This window comes from Grampus griseus, assembly GCF_964374135.1.
Source record: "Grampus griseus genome assembly, chromosome: 8".
NCBI lineage: Eukaryota > Metazoa > Chordata > Mammalia > Artiodactyla > Delphinidae > Grampus > Grampus griseus.
The window spans coordinates 54169184-54184529 of NC_139002.1; the positions used below are offsets into that span (position 1 = coordinate 54169184).

General features: G+C 37.6%; 1 protein-coding gene across 1 annotated transcript in view; it reads left to right on the plus strand.

Moving 5' to 3' along the window:
- The window catches only part of INTS4 (integrator complex subunit 4), a 113246-nt gene that overhangs the window by 23015 nt on the left and 74885 nt on the right, over positions 1-15346 (plus strand). The window contains exon 4 of the mRNA XM_082659635.1: positions 1889-1995. Within this exon, the coding sequence (XP_082515761.1) occupies positions 1889-1995 (107 nt within the window). The remainder of the gene's footprint in view (positions 1-1888; positions 1996-15346) is intronic.

Genomic DNA, 15346 nt, shown 5'->3' on the forward strand with positions numbered 1-15346 from the left:
ATCCCCATATCTCCTCCCTCTTGTGTCTCCCTCCCACCCTCCGTATCCCACCCCTCTAGGTGGTCACAAAGCACCGAGCTGCCATAGACTTTTTAACTGCTTTCCATCTCTGAAAAATTTGTTGACTTTTCTCATCTGCTTACCTTTCTTCTCCTGTTTTCTTTGTCCTTGTAAGTTTATACCTTTTAAATTTCTTTACGCTTATATGTTAATGAGGTTTTAGGAAAGAATTAGTGATAAACAGATGTGTTCAGTCTATTGTGTTTTACTGGAAGTCTTAGTAAGAGATGATTTAACCAGTGTTTTCTGAGCTTTGGTCATTTATATATCATACCATTTTTGACATATTTGTTTCACATCTGTATTATGGTTTACTTAATGTTTTAAGTGGACAATTATTTTTTAGTTAAATAAAATTAATTTAAAGAGACTATATTAGTAAAGGTAAAAGAAAATTAATGTCATCAACATAATAACTGCAATTTTTATTTTGTTCATTAAAATATGTACAAGCATACCTCTGAGATATTGCAAGTTCTGTTCCAGACCACCACAGTAAAATGAATATCACAGTAAAGCAAGTCACACAAGTTTTTTGATTTCCCAGTGCAGATAAAAGTAATGTCTACACTATACTGTAGTCGATTAAGTGTGCAATAGCATTATGTCTAAAAAGAATGTACTACCTTAATACTGTATTGCTAAAAAATGTTAACCATAATCTGAGCCTTTAGTGAGTCATTATCTTTTTGCAATAGTAATATCAAAGATCATTGATCACAAATCACCATAACAAATATAATAATGAAAGTTTGAAATATTTCAAGAATTACCAAAAGGTGACAGAGACATGAAGTGAGCAGTGCTGTTGAAAATGGCACTGATAGACTTGTTTGTTGCAGGGTTGAGACAAACCTTCAACTTGTAAAAAATGTAGTACAGTATCTGCAGAGTGCAATAAAGTGAAGCATAGTGAAACAAGGTATGCCTGTACAAGGTTATTAATATAAAAATGATTTTCCTAATGCCACCTAAATCCTCTTGTATACCACTAACACTACCATACCATAAGAGCCGTATTTTGGAACAAAGAAGAGAATTCAGACAAAGAAGAGAATCTGGCTAAGGTGATTGATAGTGATTCACTTAGAATTGGCTGTTTGCCCATTTATTAAGCATCTGTTGGGCATATAATGAGTCGTGCTAGATTCTGAGAATACAAAGGTGAATAAAACACAGTCCTTGCCCTTAAGGATCTTTCAGTCTCCTGGTTTTGTCTGATATACAAATAAATAAGTATCGTAAAGTGTTACAGCTGATTCAGTGGAAGCATGAGGAAGAAATGGTTAATTTTTTTAGGGGAAGAAGGAAAAGTACCATACAGGAGGTGACACTTCAGGATTAGTAGGTGCTCCCTGGGGAGTAGGGTTGAAAATGGAGTTGGATGTAGATGAAGGCATTCTAGGTAGGGAAGTTGGCCTGAGCAAATTATAAGTAATTGGGGAAAAGGGTACTAGAGGAGACCTTAAATAGATGAGGCTAGAAAAGTAGGGAGGGCTAGACATCATGGCGGGACTGGTATGTATGTATGTATGTATATATGTATGTATGTATGCATGCCCTACTAAGGAATTTAGACTTTATCTTGGAGGCAATGAAAAGCCCTTGAATTAGTCAAGCACTAAACATTTTTGGAGCACTATGTGCCATCCTGTGGAGGACTCAAATTTTTAGACATGATCCCTTTAGGAATTTAGTTGAAGGGAATTAGGGATCAAATAGTAGAACCCAGCTGACAAAAATCTACATTCTTTACCCAAGTAAATTTAGTTTCTATAGTGATCTCCTTTTGAAATTCTAAAACCCAACTTTCCATCTTCCTTTCTAGAGTCTCATCAAGTCCTAGCTCAGCTGTTGGACACTTTGCTTGCAATTGGCACTAAACTCCCAGACAATCAAGCTATCCAGATGCGATTAGTTGATGTAGCTTGCAAGGTAAGAATATAATTGTTAGACATAGGGTTGCATCTTTCTTGAACAGTTTTGCATTATCTGGAGAGGTGATATGAGCTGTAAGATCTGCTTACCTCCATCCTAAATCTATAACTGAGAATTGCCAAGGACTCTTAATGGTTTTAAGAGCTGCCTCATTATTTTGTTTCTTGATGTTGGATTAGGAATAAAGTTGAGTAACTTGTTATAAAATGAGCTTCCTCATCCTCCCAAAAGAAATGAAAATAATCATAGGAACTACCATGTATCCTGTACCTAATACATGCACTCTGCTTATTACAGTACTGTGTACCCAGTTTTTCATTTGTTCCTCATAGTCCTTTAGGGAAGTGCTATTATTACCTCTTTTACTAAGGTGGGAATTGAGGTTGGAGAAGTTTAGTTTCCCCAAGTTTTCGCAGTTAGGAAGTTGCAGAACCAGGGCATAAACTCCTTTTTCTGATTCCAAAGTCCATATTCTTTTTATGATACTTTGTTGCCTCAATAAACAGACCAACTAGACACAAGTGTTTCGGAAATTTTTTTTGTTTCTCTGATTATAAAAAATTGTATGTACATTAGTTGTGCCTTTTTTTTTTTTTTTTTGCGGTACGCGGGCCTCTCACTGTTGTGGCCCCTCCCGTTGCGGAGCACAGGCTCCGGATGCGCAAGCTTAGTGGCCATGGCTCACGGGCCTAGCCGCTTCGCGGCATGTGGGATCTTCCCGGACCGGGGCACGAACCCGTGTCCCCTGCGTCGGCAGGCGGACACTCACCCACTGCGCCACCAGGGAAGCCCAGTTGTGCCTTTGGACTTAATTTGGAGCTTTTTATTAGCTGTCTTTTGTGCATAACACCAGTTCCTAAACTTTGTAGAATTGACTACTTTTTTGTTGTTGTTGCTAACATCTTTATTGGAGTATAATTGCTTTACATTGTTGTGTTAGTTTCTGCTGTATAACAAAGTGAATCAGCTATACGCATACATATATCCTCATATCCCCTCCCTCTTGCGTCTCCCTCCCACCCTCCCTATCCCACCCCTCTAGGTGGTCACAGAGCACCGAGCTGCTCTCCTTGTGCTCTGTGGCTCCTTCCCACTAGCTATCTGTTTTACATTTGGTAGTGTACATATGTCCATGCCACTCTCTCACTTCATCCCAGCTTACCCTTCCCTCTCCCCTTGTCCTCAAGTCCATTCTTGTTTGTAGATTTTTTTGATGATGTCCATTCTGACTGGTGTGAGATGATACCTCATTGTAGTTTTGATTTGCATTTCTCTAATGATTAATGATGTTGAGCATCCTTTCATTTGTTTGTTGGCACTCTGTGTATCTTCTTTGGAGAAATGTCTGTTTAGGTCTTCTGCCCATTTTTGGATTGGGTTGTTTGTTTTTTTGATATTGAGCTGTATGAGTGCTTGTATATTTTGGAGAGTAATCCTTTGTCAGTTGCTTCGTTTGCAAATATTTTCTCCCATTCTGAGGGTTGTCTTTTGGTCTTGTTTATGGTTTCCTTTGCTGTGCAAAAGCTTTAAAGTTTCATTAGGTCCCAGTTGTTTATTTTTGTTTTTATTTCCGTTTCTCTAGGAGGTGGGTCAAAAAGGATCTTGCTGTGATTTCTGTCAGAGTGTTCTGACAATTGGCTTTAGTTTTAATCTTTTTGGTAAATTTATTTTGAGAATACAAGGAGACATATGTTTGAATTGTGGAAGGGTTATATTCATGGAATTAGAAAGCCATTTCTGAACCCCAGGAAAGAGTATTTCATTTATCTTAATAAACAATGACAACAATAAACAAACCCAGAACACTTTGAGAAGTACAGTATTAAAAGGTTAAGTGGAAAAAACTAGGAATTATGTGTTTGAGAGAGTAAGTGTATCTCCCATGTGAGAGTATATATATACCTGGGAGGTTTTGCTTGTGAGAGAGGTGTTGTACTCAGTGGATTGTTCTGCTAGAAGTAACAGTTTCTTAAATTTGTTTTGAATAAACCTTTTATTATAAAAATTTATTCTCATGGAACTTTGGAAAGATACTAAAAAGTATAAAGAAAGAACTACACTCAACCATTATAAAGGCAACCATTATTATTGGTCTTTTGATGTATGCTTTCTGAATTTTTTTTCTGTATACAGATTGATTGCTTTTTTTTTTCTTTTTTTTGTGGTACGGGAGCCCCTCACTGTTGTGGCCTCTCCTGTCGCGGAGTGCAGGCTCCGCGGCCATGGCTCACGGGCCCAGCCGCTCCGCGGCATGTGGGATCCTCCCGGACCAGGGCACGAACCCGTGTCTCCTGCATTGGCAGGCAGACTGTCAACCACTGCGCCACCAGGGAAGCCCGATTGCTTTTCTTTTTACACATGTAGCTGTAATCATATTCTATGTTCAATTTTGCTTTTTCACTAACGTAACAAAAGTATTTTCCTTATATTGTAAATGTTTTATAAATATTTTTAATAGTTGCATGATATTTTGTCCAGTAATTAAACCATAGTTTGTCCTAACTATTCTCCTATTATTGGACATTTATATTGTAGCCATTTTTTAAAATTGTAAATAATAGTACAGTGAATGTGATTAGTCTAAAGTATTTTCTGTATTTAGGGTTATTTCCTAAACATAGATTGTTACAGTAGAATTACTAGATGAAAGCATTTAGAGTTTTTTGTAAGGCTTTTGATACTTTTGCCAAATTGTTTCCCGAAGTATTCCAGTTTATATGCCCATCAACAGTATATGAGAGTGCCTAATTTCACCTGTTTTTCTAACATTGGATATTAAACAAGAGATTAAGATTTAAACAAGAGATAAACCTGTTAATTTGGTAGGAGGAAAATGGAGTTTCATTTTTTTTAATTTCCTTTTTAAAAAATTACTAGTGAGACCTCATATTTGTTCTTCATTTGCCTCTCTTGAGAATGAGCTTTTCATGTTTTCCAGATTCTCATATGGAGTTTTTGTGCATTTCTTCACCATTTGTAATAGGGTAAAAATTTGAACTACCTGGAAATGGCATATCTGTCACAAGTTTTTGCAAATTCGCATAAATAAAGACTATGATTCATAGCTACAGTTACTGTTTCTATTGCCTAGTGCTATTTTGTCTGTGATTTTTGCCATACAGTGTGCCATACAGATATGATTCACATACAATAACGTTCACTCTTTTGATAGAAATAATGCAAAGTATATTTTTCAACTACAATGGAATGAAATTGGATGAGTAACAGAAAAAAATTAGGAAAAGCACAAATACGTGGAAATTAAACAACATACTCCTATTTAACCAATGGGTCAAAGAAGAATCAGTAGGGAAATTAGAAAATACTTTGAGATGAGTGAAAATGAAGACACAACATACCAAAACTGGGCTGCATCTAATGCAATGCCGAGAGGGAAATTTATAGCAATTAGTGTCTATAGTAAAAAAGAAGAAAGCCCTCATACCAGTACCCTAACCTTCCACCTTAAGACGCTGTATAAAGAAGAGCACACTAAATATAAGGCATGCAGAAGGAAGGAAATACGAAAAACTAGAGGAGAAATTAATGAAATCAAGAGTAGAAAAACATTAGAGAAAAATCAGAGAACCAAAAGCTTGTTATTTGAAAATCAACAAAATTGATAAACCTTTAGTTTTGGAAAGGAGGAAAAGAAGGCTCAAATTATTAGAATCAGAAGTGAAAAGAGGCTGTTTCCGCTGACCTGACAGAAAAGAAAAGGAGCGTGGGGCTCAGTAGTTGTGGCACACGGGCTTAGTTGCCTGACGGCGTGTGGGATCTTAGTTCCCCGACCAGGGATTGAACCACGTCCCCTGCATTGGAAGGCGGATTCTTAACCCCTGGACCAGCAGGGAAGTCCTTTATCCTTATTATTTTTTTGAAGTTCATATTGTTCCTTTATATATTTTTAAAATGTAAGATGTGAATCTGCCATATTTTTTGTTTCACAGTAGGAACAAAGTCATGCTTTTGGGTACTCTTAACGTTTCAAAATTCATCTCATTTTATCCTGTTAGTAATCCTTTGAGGTACATTGTACAGCTAGTCTTCATTTGAGAGATGATGAGATTTAGATTTGGCCAGGAAATTACTCAGTCTTTTCTTGTATAGGATTCACATAACTGAAATTAGAGGTCTTCTGCTTTCTTTCCTATCTGTGAAGATTTTTCTAGAAAAATAAATATCTTGTCATTTTTGCTTATATGGCTTCCTTAGAGCCTAGTTTAATTCTTTGTTTTTCTGTTTCCATCTCACCTTCTCTTCCATTCTCTCTGTTTCTTTTCTGTTCCTTTAATTCTGTGGCAAAAGTATCAAAACATCAAGCTCTTAAGGCAAAAGATAGAAACATACAGCATTTTAACATTTATCAAATTTGATAACATTTAACAAAAGATAGAAACATACAGCATTTTAACATTTATCAAATTTGATAAACAGATATTATGTGTTGTTTGTTAGGAGAGGTTGTCTGTTAGAATCATTTCCATTGCTAAGTACACTGAATTTTTTTTTTTTTTATTGTACACTGAATTTTTATCTGTGCTTAAAAACAATCCATATTGATGGGAATCCATATTGATGGGAATTGGCGGTCCAGTGGTTAGGACTTAGTGCTGTCAGTGACGTGGCCGGGGTTCAATCTCTGGTCGGGGCCCTAAAATCCCACAAGCCGTGCAGTGTGCTGCCTCCCTCCCCCTCCCAAAAAAGAAAAAAATATCCATATTGAAACTGAGTGAGTCAGTAAGGTATTCTTGTCTTATTTAACCTCAGTCTTAGATTTTCTTGATATACTTAATCATTGATTTTTTTTCCTGTAGCAATAGTTTTAAACTGGTTGGTTTAGCTTATTTTATTTTTGACGTGGATTGCTCTTATTATCAGGGATGTAGATTGCTTACTCACTCCATTAATAGAGAAATGATGGCACTTTAATGGCCTGGGTATAACACCAAAATAGCATCATCTGCAGAGCAGACACTAGGCAGCTATTAGTGATGATAGCCGTGTTGTAAGTAGTGACATGTGGGGGAAGGACATCATAAAACTGTAATTGCTGCCCTGAGGGTGTGATTTAGACTTATGATCTCTTTTGGGCTAACATTCAGTGTGCAGTAATAGGCTGGTTATGAATCCGTGTTGCCTTGGTTACCTTAATAGGAACTAGAATGTTTTAATTTGTTTGAAAATCAAATAAAGTATTTGTAACAATTGCAGTAGTCTTCCAGGGGCTGGTGGTTCAGTTAACAGTTTAGTTATGACAAATGATGCTTCCATACTAAATAAAAATAGTTTAAAAAAAAAGAACAACTTTGCTGTATTAACTCTGACAGAGAGTCATTGTCAGCTTCATATCTGGAAATTTCTCTTAACTTCTCAGTTTCAGTGTGTTATTTTGTTGGATAATTTTGAGCCCTTACTATACATGACATTGTGATCACTTAAAAGTATATGTTTCACATTTCTGTAGCTTAAATAACTTGGAGGCATGAACTAACTCTGATCTAAAATGCTTGATTGAGACATTTTTATAAGGAGACAATACCTCTCTGAGAGCCCCACCCTCTGCGCCTGAGCTTTCTCTCCAGGTTTCCTTTGTTCTCTCCTCTAAGTAAGCCTACCTGCCTAGTCTAACTTCACACAGAACATAGCTTCACACAGAAAGTTCAGGTCCATTTAGTTCAGGAATTTCCCCTTGGAGCATTCTGATGTGAACCATGAACAGGTGCTTAGTACCTTTCCTGACAGACTGCCCTCTTATTAAACAGCTATCACTGGAAAGTTTATGCTTGTGTGTTCCAGATCAGCAGGGCTGTTTCATCCAGCTGGCCCACTTTTACCTCTGACCCTTCTCTGTTTTCTCTTTTTTGCCACTGCCTGTCCTTCTTTTCCCCACCTGTTTCCCTTCTCTTCTTAAGCAGGTTGTTTCTTAAAAAGTACACGCCAGGGCTTTCCTGGTGGCACAGTGGTTGAGAGTCCACCTGCCGATGCAGGGGACGCGGGTTCGTGCCCTGGTCCAGGAAGATCCCACATGCCGCGGAGCGGCTGGGTCCGTGAGCCTGTGCGTCCGGAGCCTGTGTTCTGCAACGGGAGAGGCCACAACAGTGGGAGGCCCACGTACCGCAAAAAAAAAAAATAAAAGTACATGCCAAAAGGGTAAGCTGTGACAAAGTGAGAGAGTGGCATGGACATATATACACTACCAAACATAAAATAGATATATTGGGAAGCAGCCGCATAGCACAGGGAGATCAGCTCGGTGCTTTTTGACCACCTAGAGGGGTGGGATAGGGAGGGTGGGAGGGAGGGAGACACAAGAGGGAAGAGATATGGGAACATATGTATATGTATAACTGATTCACTTTGTTATAAAGCAGAAACTAACACACCATTGTAAAGCAATTATACTCCAATAAAGATGTAAAAAAAAAAGTACATGCCAAGTGCCAGGCACTATGCTAGGCATTTGTACTTACTGAATGTCTATTATATGTGGGACACTATTAGCTGATTTTACATACAATAATTATTAAATGAATTCATTTTAATCCACTCACCATAAAACTTCATGGTAGGGGATATTATTCCTATTATTACAAAGTAAGGATTTCTAAAAACTTAAGGGGCTTAGTGAAGACCACATAGATACTAAGTGGCAGCTCCAACAATCAGACCTAGGTCTGGATCCAGTCTGTGTTCATTCCACTGTGTTTCTTTGCCTCTCAAACAAGAGGGGAAACAAGTTATGAAATCCACTTTCTTTGCAAAGCCTCCTACACCTCCTCCAGGCATTCTTTGCACCTGTGTGGGTATGCGTCTGCTATACCTACCCCCTTTTTATGGTCTTAAAGTACACTTATTCTTATGGATAATATAATATTTTTCAAATGTTTATGAAACAGTATGGTTAGTTTATTCTTTTTTGTGTATATTTAAACTTTCTTTTTTTTTGCGGTACGTGGGCCTCTCACTGTGGTGGCCTCTCCCGTTGCGGAGCACAGGCTCGGGACGCGCAGGCTCAGCGGCCATGGCTCATGGGCCCAGCCGCTCCGTGGCACATGGGATCCTCCCGGACCGGGGCACAAACCTGCGTCCCCTGCATCAGCAGGCGGACTCTCAACCACTGCGCCACCAGGGAAGCCCTAAACTTTCATTTTTCAAAACAGTCTCTAACTTGGGAATTCTCTGGTGGTCCAGTGGTTAGGACTTGGTGCTTTCAGTGCCGAGGGCCCGGATTCAATCCCTGGTCAGGGAACTAAGATCCCCCAAGCCATGTGGTGTGGCCTTAAAAAAAAACAAAAACAAACTCTCAAACTTGAAGAAAAATTGCAAGCACAGTAATAAAGAACTTTCTTTTCTTGTGAACCATTTTAGAGTAAGTTGCTAACATGGTGCCCCATTACTCTTCAATACTTCAGTTTGGGTTTCCTATAAACAAAGTACTCTCCTTCATAACCTCAATATGACCATCAAAATCAGGACACTAACATCAATATATTACCATTTAATCCTCAAACCTCATTCAAATTTCAGTATTTATTCCAATGTTCTTTATAGGAAAAGAATCCAGTTCAGAATCACATCTTGCATTGATTGTCAACATATCTCATCAGTCATTTTCTTTTTTTAAAAAAATTAATTAATTAATTGATTTTTTTTTTTTTGGCGGCGTTCGGTCTTTTATTCCCCAATACTGTATATTTATTTATCCATAAATTGTATATATTTATTTATTTTAAAATTTTATCTTATTTTTGGTTGCATTGGGTCTTTTTTTTAACATCTTTATTGGAGTATAATTGCTTCACAATGGTGTGTTAGTTTCTGCTTTATAACAAAGTGAATCCGCTGTACATATACATGCATCCCCATATATTCCTCCCTCTTGCGTCTCCCTCCCACTCCCCCATCCCACCCCCCCATCCCACCCCTCTAGGTGATCACAGAGCACCGAGCTGATCTCCCTGTGCTATGCAGCTGCTTCCCACTAGCTATCTATTTTACGTTTGGCAGTGTATATATGTCCATGCCACTCTCGCTTTGTCACAGCTTACCCTTCCCCCTCCCCATATCCTCAAGTCCATTCTCTAGTAGGTCTGTGTCTTTATTCCTGTCTTACCGCTAGGCTCTTCATGACATTTTTTTCCTTAAATTCCATATGTATGTATTAGCATACGGTATTTGTCTTTCTCTTTCTGACTTAACTTCACTCTGTATGACAGACTCTAGGTCCATCCACCTCATTACAAATAGCTCAATTTCGTTTCTTTTTATGGCTGAGTAATATTCCATTGTATATATGTGCCACATCTTCTTTCTCCATTCATCTGATGATGGACACTTAGGTTGTTTCCATCTCCTGGCTATTGTAAATAGAGCTGCAATGAACATTTGGTACATGACTCTTTTTGAATTATGGTTTTCTCAGGGTATATGCCCAGTAGTGGGATTGCTGGGTTGTATGGTAGTTCTATTTGTAGTTTTTTAAGGAACCTCCATACTGTTCTCCATAGTGGCTGTACCAATTCACATTCCCACCAGCAGTGCAAGAGTGTTCCCTTGTCTCCACACCCTCTCCAGCATTTATTGTTTCTAGATTTTTTGATGATGGCCATTCTGACTGGTGTGAGATGATATGTCATTGTAGTTTTGATTTGCATTTCTCTAATGATTAATGATTTTGAGCATTCTTTCATGTGTTTGTTGGCAGTCTGTATATCTTCTTTGGAAAAATGTCTATTTAGGTCTTCTGCCCATTTTTGGATTGGGTTGTTTGTTTTTTTGTTATTGAGCTGCATGAGCTGCTTGTAAATTTTGGAGATTAATCCTTTGTCAGTTGCTTCATTTGCAAATATTTTCTCCCATTCTGAGGGTTGTCTTTTGGTCTTGTTTATGGTTTCCTTTGCTGTGCAAAAGCTTTAAAGTTTCATTAGGTCCCATTTGTTTATTTTTGTTTTTAATTCCATTTCTCAAGGAGGTGGGTCAGAAAGGATCTTGCTGTGATTTATGTCATAGAGTGTTCTGTCTATGTTTTCCTCTAAGAGTTTGAGAGTTTCTGGCCTTACATTTAGGTCTTTAATCCATTTTGAGCTTATTTTTGTGTATGGTGTTAGGGAGTGATCTAATCTCATACTTTTATATGTAACTGTCCAGTTTTCCCAGCACCGCCTATTGAAGAGTCTGTCCTTTCTCCACTGTACATTCCTGCCTCCTTTATCAAAGATAAGGTGACCATATGTGTGTGGGTTTATCTCTGGGCTTTCTATCCTGTTCCATTGATCTACCTTTCTATTTTTGTGCCAGTACCATACTGTCTTGATTACTGTAGCTTTGTAGTATAGTCTGAAGTCAGGGAGCCTGATTCCTCCAGCTCCGTTTTTCATTCTCAAGATTGCTTTAGCTCTTTGGGGTCTTTTGTGTTTCCATACAAATTGTGAAATTTTTTGTTCTAGTTCTGTGAAAAATTCCATTGGTAGTTAGATAGGGATTGCACTGAATCTGTAGATTGCTTTGGGTAGTAGAGTCATTTTCACAATGTTGATTCTTCCAATCCAAGAACTTGGTATATCTCTCCATCTATTTGTATCATCTTTAATTTCTTTCATCAGTGTCTTATAATTTTCTGCATACAGGTCTTTTGTCTCCTTAGGTAGGTTTATTCCTAGATATTTTATTCTTTTTGTTGCAATGGTAAATGGGAGTGTTTTCTTGATTTCACTTTCAGATTTTGCATCATTAGTGTTTAGGCATGCCAGAGATTTCTGTGCATTAATTTTGTATCCTGCTACTTTACCAAATTCATTGATTAGCTCTAGTAGTTCTCTGGTAGCATCTTTAGGTTTCTCTATGTATAGTATCATGTCATCTGCAAACAGTGACAGCTTTACTTCTTCTTTTCCAATTTGGATTCCTTTTATTTCCTTTTGTTCTCTGATTGCTGTGGCTAAAACTTCCAAAACTATGTTGAGTAAGAGTGGTGAGAGTGGGCAGCCTTGTCTTGTTCCTGATCTTAGTGGAAATGCTTTCAGTTTTTCACCATTGAGGATGATGTTGGCTGTGGGTTTGTCATATATGGCCTTTGTTATGTTGAGGAAAGTTCCCTCTATGCCTACTTTCTGGAGGGTTTTTATCATAAATGGTGTTGAATTTTGTCAAAAGCTTTCTCTGCATCTATTGAGATGACCATATATTTTTTCTTCTTCATTTTGTTAATATGGTGTATCACATTGATTGATTTGCGTATATTGAAGAATCCTTGCATTCCTGGGATAGACCCCACTTGATCATGGTGTATGATCCTTTTAATGTGCTGTTGGATTCTGTTTCCTAGTATTTTGTTGAGGATTTTTGCATCTATGTTCATCAGTGATATTGGCCTGTAGTTTTCTTTCTTTGTGACATCCTTGTCTGGTTTTGATATCAGGGTGATGGTGGCCTCGTAGAATGAGTTTGGGAGTGTTCCTCCCTCTGCTATATTTTGGAAGAGTTTGAGAAGGATAGGTGTTAGCTCTTCTCTAAATGTTTGATAGAATTTGCCTGTGAAGCCATCTGGTCCTGGGCTTTTGTTTGTTGGAAGATTTTTAATCACAGTTTCAATTTCAGTGCTTGTGATTGGTCTGCTCATATTTTCTGTTTCTTCCTGATTCAGTCTTGGCAGGTTGTGCATTTCTAAGAATTTGTCCATTTCTTCCAGGTTGTCCATTTTATTGGCATAGAGTTGCTTATAGTAATCTTTCATGATCTTTTGTATTTCTCCAGTGTCAGTTGTTACTTCTCCTTTTTCATTTCTAATTCTATTGATTTGAGTCTTCTCCCTTTTTTTCTTGATGAGTCTGGCTAAAGGTTTATCAATTTTGTTTATCTTCTCAAAGAAGTAGCTTTTAGTTTTATTGATCTTTATTATTGTTTCCTTCATTTCTTTTTTATTTCTTTCTGATCTGATCTTTATGATTTCTTTCCTTCTGCTAACTTGGGGGATTTTTTGTTCTTCTTTCTCTAATTGCTTTAGGTGTAAGGTTAGGTTGTTTATTTGAGATGTTTCTTGTTTCTTGAGGTGGGATTTTATTGCTGTAAACTTCCCTCTTAGAATTCCTTTTGCTGCTTCCCATAGGTTTTGGGTTGTCGTGTTTTCATTGTCATTTGTTTCTAGTTATTTTTTGATTTCTCTTTGATTTCTTCAGTGATCTCTTGGTTATTTAGTAGTGTATTGTTTAGCCTCCCTGTGTTTGTATTTTTTACAGTTTTTTTCCTGTAATTGATATCTAGTCTCATGGCGTTGTGGTTGGAAAAGATACTTGATATGACTTCAGTTTTCTTAAATTTACCAGTGCTTAATTTGTGACCCAGGATATGATCTATCCTGGAGAATGTTCCATGAGCATTTGAGAAGAAAGTGTATTGTGTTGTTTTTGGATGGAATGTCCTATAAATATCAGTTAAGTCCATCTTGTTTAATGTATTATTCAAAGCTTGTGTTTTCTTATTTATTTTCATTTTGGGTGATCTGTCCATTGGTGAAAGTGGGGTGTTAAAGTCCCCTATATGATTGTGTTACTGTCAATTTCCCTTTTTATGGCTGTTAACACTGCCTTATGTACTGAGGTGCTCCTATGTTGGGTGCATATATATTTATAATTGTTATATCTTCTTCTTTGATTGATCCCTTGATCATTATGTAGTGTTTTTCTTTATCTCTTGTAATAGTCTTTATTTTAAAGTGTACTTTGTCTGATATGAGAATTGCTACTCCAGCTTTCTTTTTATTTCCATTTGCATGGAATATATTTTTCTATCCCCTCACTTTCAGTGTGTATGTGTCCCTAGGTCTGAAGTGGGTCTCTTGTAGATAGCATATATACGGGTGTTGTTTTTGTATCCATTCAGCCAGTCTGTGTGTTTTGTTTGGAGCATTTAAGCCATTTACATTTAAGGTAGTTATTGATATGTATTTTCCTATTACCATTTTCTTAATTGTTTTGGGTTTGTTATTGTAGGTTTTTTCTTTCTGTTGTGTTTCCTGCCTAGAGAAGTTCCTTTAGCATTTGTTGTAAAGCTGGTTTGGTAGTGCTGAATTCTCTTAGCTTTTGCTTGTCTGTGAAGGTTTTAATTTCTCTGTCGAATCTGAATGAGGTCCTTGCTGGGTAGAGTAATCTTGGTTGTAGGTTTATCCATTTCATCATTTTAAATATGTCCTGCTACTCCCTTCTGGCTTGCAGAGTTTCTGCTGAAAGATCAGCTGTTAACCTTATGGGGATTCCCTTGTATGTGATTTGTTGTTTTTCCCTTGCTGCTTTTAATATTTTTTCTTTGTCTGCATTGGGTCTTCATTGCTGTGCTCAGGCTTTCTTTAGTTGAGGTGAGCAGGGGCTACTCTTCTTTGTGGTGCGCGGGATTCTCTTTGTGGTGGCGTCTCTTGTTGCAGAGCACTGCTCTAGGTGCGTGGGCTTCACTAGTTGTGTCGCATGGCCTTAGTTGCTCCGGGTCATGTGGGATCTTCCTGGACCAGGGCTCGAACCCAGGTCCCCTGCATTGGCAGGCTGATTCTTAACCAGTGCGCCACCAGGGAAGCCCCAGTCTTTTTCAATTTGGAATAATTCTTCAGTCTTCATTTCATTAACTTGACACTTCTGAAAATTATAGGACAGTAATTTTGTAGAATATTCCTGAATTTGGGTTTGTCTGATATTTTCTCATGATTAGATTCAAGTTTTCCACCTTTGGCACGAATATCACAGACTTGATGCTGTTCTGTTCTCATTGTATCCTATTAGGCGGTACACCATTTTGATTTGTTCCCATTGGTGATGATGTTTACTTTGATCACTTGGTTAAGGTGTTGTCTGTCAGATTTCTTCACTATAAAATTACTCTTTCTTTTTGAAATGAATAAGTATTTTGTGGCGTGGTACTAGTACTTTGAAACTATGTAAATTGTCCTCCAACTTTCAATTTATTTATTTATATCAGTTATGGACTCAGATTTCTTGTTTATTCAGTGTTATAATCTATTACTGTCATTATTCATCTTGTTCAAGTTCCCTGATTTTGCCAGGTGGGAACCCCTTCAGGCTGGCTTCTATGTCCTTTTGACTTTTCAGTTACCCCTTTATCAGCTTGGGGGTTAGGGGCACTGACACTTTGAATAGTCAGAAATTCACATTTAACTTATAGTTGACCCTCCATATATGCAGTTCCTCAGTATACCCACTTCCTTTGTATCCACAGTGCTACATCCACAATTCAACCATCCACGAACTGTGTAGTACTGTAGTATTTGCTATTGAAAAAAAACTGTGTATAAGTGGACCCACTCAGTTCAAACCATGTTGTTCAAGGGTCAACTGTATATATT